Here is a 12951-nt window from a genome sequence, read left to right on the forward strand (position 1 = left end):
TTTTTTTTTTTTTTTTTTTTTTTTTTTTTTTTTTTTTTTACATTTTTGGTTAGAAAGTTCTCCGATCCATGAAGCGATCCTGAAAAGACAGTGTTTATTATAAAATTAGGCAAATGTCTGTCCCAGCTTTAAATCCTTCCTGTTCCGCTCTTGCTTTGTATGCTTCTCCTCCTCTCCCTCGTCCCCAGCAACGCGGCGAGAGGGTGCCAGCCGCCTGTCCCCGTTCCCCGGCCCCGCCGGCAGCCGGTCCCACCGCACGGTGAAGCGGGCCGCTGGCAGCACAGCTCAGCCCGGCTCACTGTGCCTTGGAGGCAGTAGTGGTGGTGGAGGCGGCCCCGCTCGCCGAGGCCACCGTGAGGAGAGAGTTCTGGATGGACTCGGCTGAGGTGGAGGTGGCGTGAAGGCTGGCGACGGGTCCGGAGGCCCCTGCGGAGGCTGCAGCTGCAGAGACCAAGCTAACGGGGTTGCTGGTGAGCAGAGAAAGGTTCTGAGGGTTCAGGAACAGGGGGGCAGTTACGATGTTAGGAGTACCTCCAGCATTGGCAAACACCAAGTTCCCGGTTGCATCCAGTGATGTTATTGGAAGAGAGCCACCAGATGCAAGAGCTAAAAAAAGGGAAAATTAAGTAGGGCGGAGATGACATGAGCAGGAAGCCAGAATGCAAAAAATGTGCCTGAACGCAACAGGTCTCTGAGCTGTCCTCCTCTTGTGGGAGCACTTTCTACACCACCATCGATAATCCCTCTTACTTCACGCACACATGAAAAGATTAAAAAGCAGCTTAACTTGCTGTCTTTCGCTAGTCAGAGCTGCTGCACATAGGAAAGGGTACCTTCACCTTCACCATCTCAACAACTAGGGAAGGTTTTTCTGCTGTGCAATTTTACCTCTCTCCAGCAAACTTCCATACTCAGAAAGAATCTGCAGTAAGATGGTGTCTATATACAGAMTGTGAAGTAATATTTTAATGAATTAAAGGCAATCACAGACAGGAATGCCTGTTTTATGCAGAACCCTGACTCTCTTTTTAATACAGTGGCAAAGAGACTGCGATGGCATCTTGAAAAATGCAGCTCTACAGTAACTCTGTGCTGTTGACCAAGGACACAACTCAGTAACACCACAAGGGACGGGCACTAACTTGACCATATGGTACCTCAGGCCCATGATGTGATACTATCTACTAGCCAAAACAAGCAAAGGTGGCAAAATGTCACCACATATAGCGAGGCACAGTTAGGTCTCTGCGCTCTGTTTCTAGAGCTTCTAGAACTTCAACATGGTTTCCTTCAATATCTTAAGAGTAACAGAGGTCTATGTTTTCTGCCACAGAAAACTCAGGTAATCCACACCAGAAAGGGACAGAGGGAGCATTCACATGAAGTGATCAATGTCAAAGGACGAAGAAGGTCATATAACCTTGAGCGTAACGTTTTCCCTATTGACATGTGATCACTGTCACTCTCACAAGTGTACAGGGTTCAGTCTGCCATGGGTTATCATCTCCTGAATTTTTCTGTTACACTTTCCCAAATGGCTCCTTCTTATATGCTAGAAATAAGATTTGTTAAGCTATTTGTGACTGTGTTGGAACACATAAGACTAGCTAGATGCTTCCTATCTAGTTTGCAAAGGTGCCAAACTACAAACTTGAAACAACTTCTGCTAAAGTCAGTGGAAACTTTGGGGTGCATGGCAGACCTCTGTGTAAGGATTTATGGATATAAAAATTCTACATAAGGTCTTCAGGAGTGCATTTTTTTTTTTATTTTTAAGACACATGAATAGCAAGATCCAGTATTAAGTCTTCCTCTGACTTTTCTGTTACAGGCTTTGAGACTATGCAACGCTCCTCAAGTTTGTGTTGAAAGAGCTGTAAAAACCAGATGTCTAATCTGTTGGAGGTGTGTCTCTATGCCTACGGATCGAGAACAACATCATTAATGCCAGATCACATTACGTATCTTATAGGTCCCCTGTACATTTCTGTGACATCGCACACAGTTCTCATCTTCTTTCTAAATTTGTACATRCTCTCGACTCTCATACATAAAACATATCTGTGTATATACACTTTGTAAAAGCTTCACTCTTAAAACACTTATGTCCAGCACTGAGAAGCCAAGTGTTCTTTTTTGCTAGAGAAAGATGAAACACACAAACTGAAGTTGTAAGCTGGAGATGCATTAAAAGGAACGCTACTGACCTTGTATAGTTGCCAGCGTACTGTTGCTCATCAGGGCCGGGCTGAGAGCACCACCTAATGTCCCTGGATTGAGACTAAGTAAGGCACCTCTGCAGCGGCGAGACAGCGGGAGAGGAAGCAAAGACATGGAAGTGTGTTACTTTTATTAGATAGTCACTCTTCAGAAGTACACAGTCATATAAATAAATAAACAGAGAAATAATCCGGGGGGGGACACCTGACGTTTATTTTATTCTCCTCTCTTCTGCATGACATCTTGAGCAGACCCTTTCACAGCTGTCTTCCAGCTGTGGCTAGCAAGATGCCTGAAGTATAGGCACTCAGACTGCATGAGTTGTATTGATTGTTGCTGTAAAATATTCCTGTAATGCATTTGGGGGAAACTGCCACTTATTAGAGCTACCTGAGTTCTGACAAGGAAGAAGTAAATCAAGAGGAACTAAACAAGCAATAAGTCATCTTTAAGAGCAACATTTTTAAAACTAAAATCTCAATAATACGTAGTCATGCATCTTTTACAGCTTCTGGATCATGATGGAGAGATCAACAGTGAAATAAATCCAGAGCTGTGAAGTTAGGCTATGCTAGCTATCAATTTTTATTAGGAGAACAATTGATTCTATGGTTCACTGGCAAGTTGTAGCTCTTAAGTCAAGCTCTGTAATGGGACGGATGACTTATCAAATCACAACATTGCTGCAGCACAGCTTTCTCATCTGTAAAATGAAAATATTATTTGTTTGCCTTGACGGGAATGGCAAAGTCGGCCACCCATAAGTAAACCCTCAGAATGTGAGATGAAAGATGCTAGGATTGCCAAGAGAGCTAACAGGAAAGCGTGCTAAGTAACAGCCCATGCTAATTTACCCTAGACCTGTCTTCCCTTCTTCACTGTCACTGAACCTGCGAGGATGTGAAAAATTCCTCCTTACCCAGCTGCAAACTGCGAGGATGCCATCAAGCTTGGGTTCAGTCCTGCTGCAGCAGCCATGGCAGCAAGACTTGCATTTGCAGGCAACTGTGCAGCTCCTTGTAACGCGGCTGCGGCCGCTGTTTGCAACCCTGATGCCGTTACCATCACCTGGCTGGTCCCAAGAGGGGAGGACAAGGGAGTGGAGGTTGTCTGTGTTGTGCTGGTCTCACTGGCACTGGAGGCCTCGGAAGCGGAGGCTGAGGCAGAAGGGGAAGGACTTGCGGAAGGTGATGTCACTGCTGAAGAAGCTGGAGGTGCTGTTGAAATCACTGTCGCTGTGTTGTTGGAGGTGGTTTCTGTTGTGCCTAGAAGATTAATCCTGGTTAGACCAGTACAAAACACAGACGTGACTGAAYAGAAACCACTGCCCACCTAAACTGAACTTCATATCCAACAGAAAGGAASACAAGCACACCTATCTGTGGGACCAAGAAGCATCATGAGCTTAAATAAGAATGAACGCTGAGTTTGGCTCTCAGGCTGCAGTTAAGTGACTGAGCAGCTCTAGAAGGTTGCAGTGGAAGACAGCACCCTCCCTTCAGCACCACCTGCGATTTTACCCCCAGAAAATTCAGCTGAATTATCACAAAGATTGAAGTTTCATGGCGGAGTAACAGGCGGAGTAACAATGAAAAGGATGTACTGGGATAGTAGTGTGACTAATTCCTGTTTTAAATCTTCTGAAAGGTCAAATGGGAGAGGCTAATGTAAAGAGCCCAGAAGCTTTTTAAAAGTTGAGAGAAGAAAAATGCTTGGAACCTATACACAAAAGCAACTGTTACAGTAACTCAAGGATTTCTTGGTGATCATTAAAACACTTTTCTTCCCTATTTCCATCCTCAACCATACAGATTACAAATACCTGTCTAAAGTATCTTCACATCTAATTAGAYACAGCATGTAGCAAAACCAAATACTCACTTTATTTTTGCAGTAGAACCAAAGGATCCTAGATTTATCTTGAAGAATAACTTGCAACAAAGACCAACAGCAATCCAACAAAATCTTGATTGCTGTAAATTTTTTATCACTTGTTTGACACAGCAATTTACTTGCTAACTAAGGAGAAGTGAATTGTGAAGAAACTGAAGGCACTTTCGTATCTTACCTGTGACTGACAGACTAGTTACAGCAGCACTGGTCAGAGGGAGCACAGGGTTGACAGTCAGAGTAGTAGCTGCACTGCTAGTCACAAGGCTTGGTGTGGTTGCCACCTGGAGGTCAAAACAGAATATAACCGTTWAACAGAAAAGGAGTCAGCACTAAACTTTGATTTCTTTCTTATCATTCTCAACTGAAGATGATGTTGGGGAAAATATTGCATTTTTTTTAATAACTCCATTAGGTTATTGGATCAAGCATAGTACTTTAATTACGAGCAACTCTCTTTTGATGTTCAATATTTGAAGGGAAGTGCATCCATCACACCCACACCGTGTCATAATTGCAAGCTACTTTTCTCCCTGCCAAAGTCAGCCTCTTAAGGATTACTCTTAAAGAAAAAAGTTATAATACATATTATTTTGGTATGCTTCTTTCTTATGCAAGCAGCTATCCAGCTCCAGATCTCTTTCTACCATGGCATATCCAAAGGTATTCAGGGTGTTTTACACTATTTCACTTTTACTGAACCAAACGATGATGTTTGCTTTGACAAGTTTCCTGGTGTCAGAGGAAGGATCTCTGAATTTAAAAATATTCATATGGCATTAGCTAATTTCATTTTTGGACAGCTTTGTTTTGCCTTAAGGCTGRAAGAACAGGGTTATGAAAGAAAAATAAATATAAGCAGAAATTTCTTTTTCTGGGCCAGAAATGTTGTCCAACTGGAATATTTGAAGGCCATTATACATCAATGGGAAAAGAGAATTCTTTAGGATTGCCCAAGAGAACATATCTAAGAATATAGGCTAAAACCTTCCTCCCATTCCCCTCTCTTACCTTAAGTTTATTATCACAGTAGTCTCTTACAGAGAGGACTGCCTCATACATTTTAAACAAGGCTGGGGCAACTGGGACAGATCTCAAAGCTTTCTGTCTGTCTCCAATAGTCTATGAAATAAAGGAGAGCTAGATCCATTGCCCACTTCCCACTAATGCAGCCTGCTGCAAACACATCACGTCTGTCATCTGCGCATACAATAGTTCAGGCCAACGGCCCAGTCCATACTCCAGAGCAGGGAACAACTTGGGATTAATACAGCTAACCAGGTGGTTATGAGACTCCCTTGAGGCAACCCAGCAGCCGGCTGCCATCGCAGGAGCCTCCCACTAAGGGAGCTCCTTAGAGCTCTAGCGTTTGCGCAGCCGGGGAGCATCCCGAAAAGTCATCGGTGTCCGCTGGCTGCTTAGGTTTCAGCCACGTGAGTCAACTAAAGCCCAATTATCCTATGGACACACCATCTCCAGAGCTGCCACAAGGAATAGCGATGCACATKGCCAGTAAAGATGGGGAAGGGGTTGGAATACCTGTTTTGGTGGGARCGTCAACTTAGAGAAGCTAACAGTCATGGAATGAATCATAAAATGCTTGAGGTTGGAAGGGACCTCTGCACATCATCAATGTCCAATCCCCTGCACACACAGGGTCACCTAGAGCACATGGCATAGGGCTGTGTCTAAGCAGGTTCTGAAGCTCTCCAGAGAAGGTGACTCCACAACCTCTCTGAGCAGCCTGTTMCAGGGCTCTGTCACTCTCACAGTGAAGAAATTTTTCCTTAATTTTCTGCGGAACTTTTGGTGCTTCAGTTTGGGGTTGTTTCCTCTAGCCCTATGTTTCAGTGAAACATCACTGAAAGCATGCATACTTGTTGTTAACATCCTCACTTCTTCATGTACAATGATAGTTCATAATAAAAGAGTAAAAGTCCTTTTGGGCAGGAGAAGTTTTCTTAAGTTGCAGTCTGAGCAAACTTGCACAGTAAGTAAAGCTCTCACATATCTCACTATGTTCTGCTTTCTTATTAAAAAAGGCCAGGTACATTTACGATATCCCTACTCCTGAAACAAAAATCTGCATGCATACTTCCTGAGACAAGGATGAAGGAAAAGAATGACATGTCACCAAAATTAATGATTTAATGAAGTACTGGAAGGTATTAGCCTCTAGAGTGATGAGGGTGGAATAAATACTACAAAAGGAGAGCTACAGGCTACATAAATCCCACCACACTCCTATTAGCATAGCTACTATGAAATCTAATAGCTACTGTTTCTATTTATGAAAACAGACCTCCACGGACATTGGTAGCAAAGGAGTTGAAGAAACCTTGATGCATGTGTTTTGTTACTCTTATTTTCATGAAGTTTGTGTTTACCTGAGGCAAATACAAGTTTGGGAAATTAATTACATGAATATGAGCTAAATTGTTCCTTTGTTCGATTCCTTTTTGAAAGAAATCATTCCTAGCTAAAAGCGATGGCAACAGTATCACTGGATTTATGTGACTTGGACTCCAAATTATATTTTTTACTGCTGATAAGATATGATCACTGTGGCTAAGGGCAAGATGGGAGTGGTAGAGCAGCTGAGCTTTTTTTTTTATGTTATTGTTATTTTATGAAGAAAAGTTTGGATAAAGAGGCAATCCAGACATAAAGACGAGTTATGCTCTTCTGACACACTTCCAAAGTAGTATCCCCACCTAGAAATTTGCTAGTCAGAATATTTACTCAACAGGTGGCTAAATAAGGCCTCCMAAATGAAAGCCAAATCAGTGCCCTATTTGTAAACAACACCTCTTTTTATGGTACTTAAGTAGGATATTTATATGCCAATGTAACAGAAAGAAAACTTGTGAGTACAAGTCTACTGTACAACACAACTGCATGCACAACTTCTGCAAGGAGCAGAGTGCAGCTACCTTTTCCAGTGAGCTGGGCAACCACAGAGTCTTGATGCTTACCAGTGAGGTTGGGCAAGGGAAAATTGCTTTGATGGGCGAGCTGCTGGTTCCACCACTGCTGGGTGGGTTGATCCTTTTCTCCTTCTGGCGCCGGTTACAGAACCAAACGCGGATCACCTCCTTCTCCATGTTTAGCTGGTCAGCTATCATGGTGATCTCCTCCGAGGTAGGCTTTTGGTTCTGAGAGAAAGAGATGGCACTTCAGAAGTTGTGAAATTACCCTCTGAAGTGTTATTTTATAGCACATGCTTGCAAGGAGCCTTTAACAAAGAAGATGGACTGCACAGAGAAGCAGGATTTGGTCAGCTTGATGCGTCAGGGACTTCAAAGGCCAATCAAACAATTCTTGCATCCCAGATAAACTCTCCCCTTCCTGGGTGAAGTTTCAGGTTTCAAGATGCCTAGCAGTTTACCAACAAGGCACGCTTTTGTTGATTTTGTTGAAAATTTAAAATCATTACATTGAAAAACCTACAATCTTTCCCAATTAAGTCTCTTTCCAAGCTTCTTCTCCAAACTCCTTCACTTCACAGGGAATAAGCCTTTTCTTTCCAATGTCTTCTTGCAATTTGCCTTAGACTTCCCAACGTAAGTGCTACTGAACATGGATGGCCTCCCCAGGGTTTCCTAGGGAAACAGCCTTTCTGTACTAAAGCTCTGATTCATTTGGTGAGCCAGGTGTCCAAGCCAGTTAAGATGGCCATGTTCTTTAGATGATCTTTGACCTGCTCATGTAAATTTTCCATCAATGTAAGCTCTGCTCTGCACCTAGACTGAAGTGCAGGTTAATTCTTCAGGCCAGCAAAGGCTCTACCTCCAGCAGGCAGAAATTTTGATGGGCAATTTATATCTAGAACTCGGTCAGTGTTATGCCAGAGACAGATCGTAACAGGCAATATTGCTCTCTTTCCCTAGTTACAGGAACATGACTACCAAAACCAAGCTGCTTTCGTTGTAGACAGGTGATGAAGACTGAGCTCACACGGTTGTTTTTGAGAGAATGGGTCTGACTTCTCAGTTAATCCTTCAGGTAATTCTAGACCTTGATAAGGATAACTCTTTCTTTTAGTGTCTCCTTAAAAGGAGAAGGAAAAGAGATTAACTCCACCAGTGSCCAAATAAACTTCAAGTTATCTTGATCTATAATGCAGGACAGGTAGGTCAAGAGGGCTACTTAGAGAGGCTACCTGCACCTACAGCAACAAAAAGTGCCTGACAAGAGCAACAGAAGGCCAGCTATGAACCTCACATTTTGTATGTTTCGACCATCACTCTGTTTATCCATCCTCAGAAAGAGTATTCTGCTTTTCTTCTTTTTGATGTTCATAACGTCAAACTTTGACCTATTACTCAGGAATTTGAACATAAAACCACAGAGACAATGAATTGCAAGAACCAATGGGTTGTTTGGGGCAGAGGGGAAGAGAAGGAGAGGGAAGGTGTTGTTTTTATTAAAATGAAGACACTGATTGTGTCCTTTCAGCACRGTCTTTGTATTCACCTTTAGTACAAACATTTTCCTAAATAGCATAGCAACAGTTTTGTTCTAGGAGGTTATGATGTTAAACAAAGCTTCTTTGTTTCTTTATAGTTGAGCAGAGCAAGAGGATCACTGACCTCCAGGAAACTCTTCTCTAAGGCCACACGTATGTTGGTCTCTATGCTGGTGCGTTTCTTCCTCCTACGGTTCAAGCCTTCAATCCCCTGCCCTGGAGAATTCAGGGCACTTGGGCTGGAGAGAGTTGAATCAGATGAGAGGTTTTCTGAAAACAGTAAAATAACACCCATCAGAAGATTTTATTTGAATGCAGTGAGGCGCAATGCAAGTGTTCACCTCTGCAAGGGATGTTAAAACACACTCTGTATCTCTTCCAGATATATACAAAATTGTGAAGCCCAYAGGTATTAATCCTTGTTATAACTGAAACTTCAAACTTAAAAGCTCTAAGGAAGCCCAGAGGGCACTCTCTGCTCCTGAATTCTGCCACAGTATCACTTATATTATACCTATATTATACTTGCTATAAAAAGTCTGAGTAGCCTGAAATTTCTTTTAGTTGCCCTGGCAGAAGAGGGAGCTTATGGGCAGCYTCACAGCATTCGACCTCTCTGCTCCAGAACTCCTGGTGGATACTCACTGCTAGTCATTTCTGCTGAACCACCTGTACAGCTTGCAGCTCCTCCTTAGTTGCAGCAAGTCTTTATCTGTAAACCCCTAATCCTATCTTTCTTAGCTTCATGGAAGAGCAGACAGAGGAGTAATTTTAATAAACTTTCTAGAAGGGGTACAACAAGCTGTAGACAGGTTGCAACGTGGTATTCAGAAAAGAAAACAATTCATTATGAGTATAGAACACTGCAGACCCTTCAGAGCATGGGCATTTGGGGGTAATTATCAGGTCTAACAGCTCACAGTGCTCAGGACCATTTCTCACAGGTTCACTTAAGCAAACATTCAACTCTGTCTTCTACGTTACATAGTTTTTCAAGAGTGGCACTCATAAACCCGCTGCATCTCCMCTCTGTCCCCCCAAACCCTGCCCGTAACTTGTGTTCTATAACAAGAAACAGGACTGCAACATTACAGYGTAGTGTAATGAATGAACGGGGTCACTGTCTGTCTTTCCTGCCTTTTACCTAGAAGTTTTTCAATGAAAATTAAGACAGCATGAATCTTTCTTCCAGAGACTTTCACGACAGTGAATCAGACTCAAACACAATAGTTCCTAATCTCCAGACTGTGAGGGACCCTGATGCTGCCTATGGTCCTCATGACCACTTTCCAGATACAAATACTTCTTCAAAATGGCTGGAAAAGCACATTATGGCATTCCTTGAAGCACTGTCCTGACTCGGGGTTGCCGTAAGGTTTGGGGACCTCTATCCCATGGATTAGATCACTTAGTGAGAAGTGATAGGTCCAGATTATGTAAGAATATCTTGGTGGCAGAAGAGAATGACACTTCCTAGTTTCAACACTATGTTAATTACTCTCAACATCTCAGGGAATACTGTAGGCAGCCAGGGTAGAGCTCTATTCGTTTTAGGTAAAAATAGGAATGCACACACTGACCCTGCCATCTCTTTAGGAGATTCATCAGGTTAATACTATGCAGAGTTGTATATTTAGAGGAAGAAAAAAAAATCCTAAAACATTACCCCAACAATGAGACTAATGACTTATGTCCCAGAAGAAAAAACATAATTCTGGAAAAAAAGAAAAAAATCCACCACACACTGAACTTTTGCTATGGGGAGAAAGTGTTTACAAGGATTCTTGGAGAAAGATGAAAAGCACACATATAGGGGATGTGGGAGGAGGTGAATGCAATAAGCTCTGCTGACTGAAACAACAAACCATGCAACCCTCCCTCAGCTACACATCTGGTAAAGAAAGCTCGAAGAGGATTAGAAGTTATAGCCATTAACATATATGAAGGAGGAAAACCTTGGCATACATCGTCCCTCACCCCATGCAGTGATTCAGCCGACTGCAGAACATAGTTTTAAAAGTTTGCATTGAAACTATTTCAGATGAACAGGGGCAACTGAGTGGGCAAGTACCTACACCCTTCCTTGTCCCATGGACAGTGGCAGAGATCAGTGGCTTCATAAAACCATAGGGGCCCCTATGAAGCGCATAAGGGCTTTGCAAAACCCTACTGATTTGGGGAGGTTGGTGAAGAAATACACCGACTTGTTCACCTGCATCATTGAGCCACTTTTCCAGAAGTGGCTTTAACTTGCACATGTTCTTAAAGCTGAGGTTCAAGGCTTCAAAGCGAGAGATGGTAGTTTGGCTGAAGTCATTTCCATAGAGTTTGCCCATAGCGAGCCCAACATCACCCTGGACAAAGAAAGAGAAAAAAAGGGATTCACTAACACAGGTACTTCCAAAGCAAGGAATCCTGTCACATTCATGTGCTCTCTTAGTGACTCTATTGGTGTGAAAAGGCTTTCCAGTTTTGCAGAGATTTGCTCAGTGCTAAGAGGATTCATGCTAAAGCAAATAATCATACAGAAATGTCATYTTTTCAAGTCTCAGGCAGTTTAACCACGTAGCTCTTTCCAGGAAATCCCTGATGCTTTGTCTTCCTAGCACTATCACTAAGCGTGACACTCCACTGAATATTACAGCTGGTATTTTTGACTTAGTTCTTTAAAATGGGTATGGGCCAAGCTCTTTTTAGGAGCAGATTTAAGTATTTACATATATCAAAGAAGAAAAGTTCAAATAAGCAACAAATGCAGTGTATTCATGTCCTCATATTAGTAGAAAACCACTCTTGAAGACATGAATTATGTTTGTCTGCAAACATATATCACATCTAAATAAATCCAAAGGCATTCTTATTTGAACTTTTAGTACCTTCTCAAGTTTAAACCAAACTCCTCAAAGGAGACAACAAGCTGAATCATTTCAAATAATGATTAACTGTTGTCTTTACTGTAATTACCCATCTGCCAGAATTTACATCAGATCCTTTTTTTACATTTCTTGCTGTTTTTCTAAATTTTAGCTAGGTATCAGACATTCTGTTTATCCCAACATCTGTACATATACCTCCATGTACCTAAGGAAGTACTGCAGATAAGCCTCATTTGGAGAAGGGGGGGTGGAATCAGTTGTTTTGGTTTAACACACGAAGATCCTTCCTTGGTTTTGATTTGACACACAAAGATCCTTCCTTGGAAAAAAAATGAACCATCTTTCAAGTATGCTATTTTCTCTTAAGTAATTTAATTTAGAATTTTTTTTTAACACACACACACACACACACACACACACACAAAATGAGGAAAAGTCCAGAAGAACAGACTGAAGAGCTCGAGCAAAGTTAGCTGAGTTTAATTGCAAATGGGTTAGTTGGCCTGTGCACAAAGCTTGCTTGCTTTCCTTCCAGGTCATACCCACAACCACAATTTGATACAGGTAACTAACAGCATGCAGAGTGGCATCCAAGCAAGCGAGAAGAAAACCTTCTGCAAGTTTAGTGATTTGTGTAGGTTACGTGAAGAAAAAACCCTCCTTGCTAGACAGGGACCAGGGCGACAGCTTTCTAAGCCGCTCTTTCCAAAGAAGAAACAGGTGGGACTCACGTTTACCCCTCTGCCCACATCTCTGGCTTCTGCATATTTCCAAACTCACAAATCACTCCACGAGAAGTAACATGGGATGGTCTTATGACCAAGAAAACCCGGCCATTCAAACCATTTTAGAGTTAAAGTGATGTATGCTTTGGCAGGAAAGAATTATGACATTTAGTCCAGTCCCCTAACTAAAGCTAATTGTGATATTTATGTTGTTCTCACTAACACTGGCCATGTGATTTTTCAAGGAATAGTTGACCATTTCTTTGTCAACAGTCACTAGTTAACTATGCCAAAAGGTGGCAGCATTTAAGCCACAGGCAAAGCAATTTATATACTGGGATGAGAAAGGGATTGCGAGGACCACTGACAGGTCACGGCAATGAACATAGCTGGGTTTAAGGTACACCACAGTTTGTGTATGGGTCTTCAGGAATTCAGAAGGACTAGAAGATACAGCATTTTATACCGAGTAAAACCAACAGTCTAAAATGTTTCTTCACGTAACTTGAATTTCAACTAATTGACTAGTCATGTATCTGCAGTATCACTACTGTGCAGGATGTTCGTGTGTTTCTGTGCAGTGAACACTGATATTTTTGATGAAAACAAAAGGTCTACAATTTGTCTCCTCTGGAGACTTCTGGGGGTAGGAGGAGAAGACGGAGCAGCTGAGATTCAAAACTTGTCTGTTACATCACACACAAGAGAGAACGCAGCTAAGTGATTTGTTTGCAATGCAAACTAGATCTTAAAATTATTCTTGAACGCCAGG

General features: G+C 42.2%; 1 protein-coding gene across 1 annotated transcript in view; it reads right to left on the bottom strand.

Annotated features, from left to right (window-relative positions):
• Positions 1–159: 159 nt before the first annotated feature.
• Positions 160–12951, bottom strand: part of POU2F1 (POU class 2 homeobox 1) — a 42501-nt gene continuing 29709 nt past the window's right edge. The window contains exons 9-15 of the mRNA XM_026038564.1: positions 10791–10932; positions 8703–8848; positions 7086–7265; positions 4289–4394; positions 3140–3485; positions 2208–2296; positions 160–606 (exon numbers count right to left, since the gene is read on the bottom strand). Coding sequence (XP_025894349.1) covers positions 296–606; positions 2208–2296; positions 3140–3485; positions 4289–4394; positions 7086–7265; positions 8703–8848; positions 10791–10932 — 1320 coding nt within the window. The 3' untranslated portion in view covers positions 160–295. The remainder of the gene's footprint in view (positions 607–2207; positions 2297–3139; positions 3486–4288; positions 4395–7085; positions 7266–8702; positions 8849–10790; positions 10933–12951) is intronic.

This window comes from Nothoprocta perdicaria, unplaced genomic scaffold (genome assembly GCF_003342845.1).
Source record: "Nothoprocta perdicaria isolate Ctin4 unplaced genomic scaffold, notPer1 scaffold_212, whole genome shotgun sequence".
Lineage (NCBI taxonomy): Eukaryota > Metazoa > Chordata > Aves > Tinamiformes > Tinamidae > Nothoprocta > Nothoprocta perdicaria.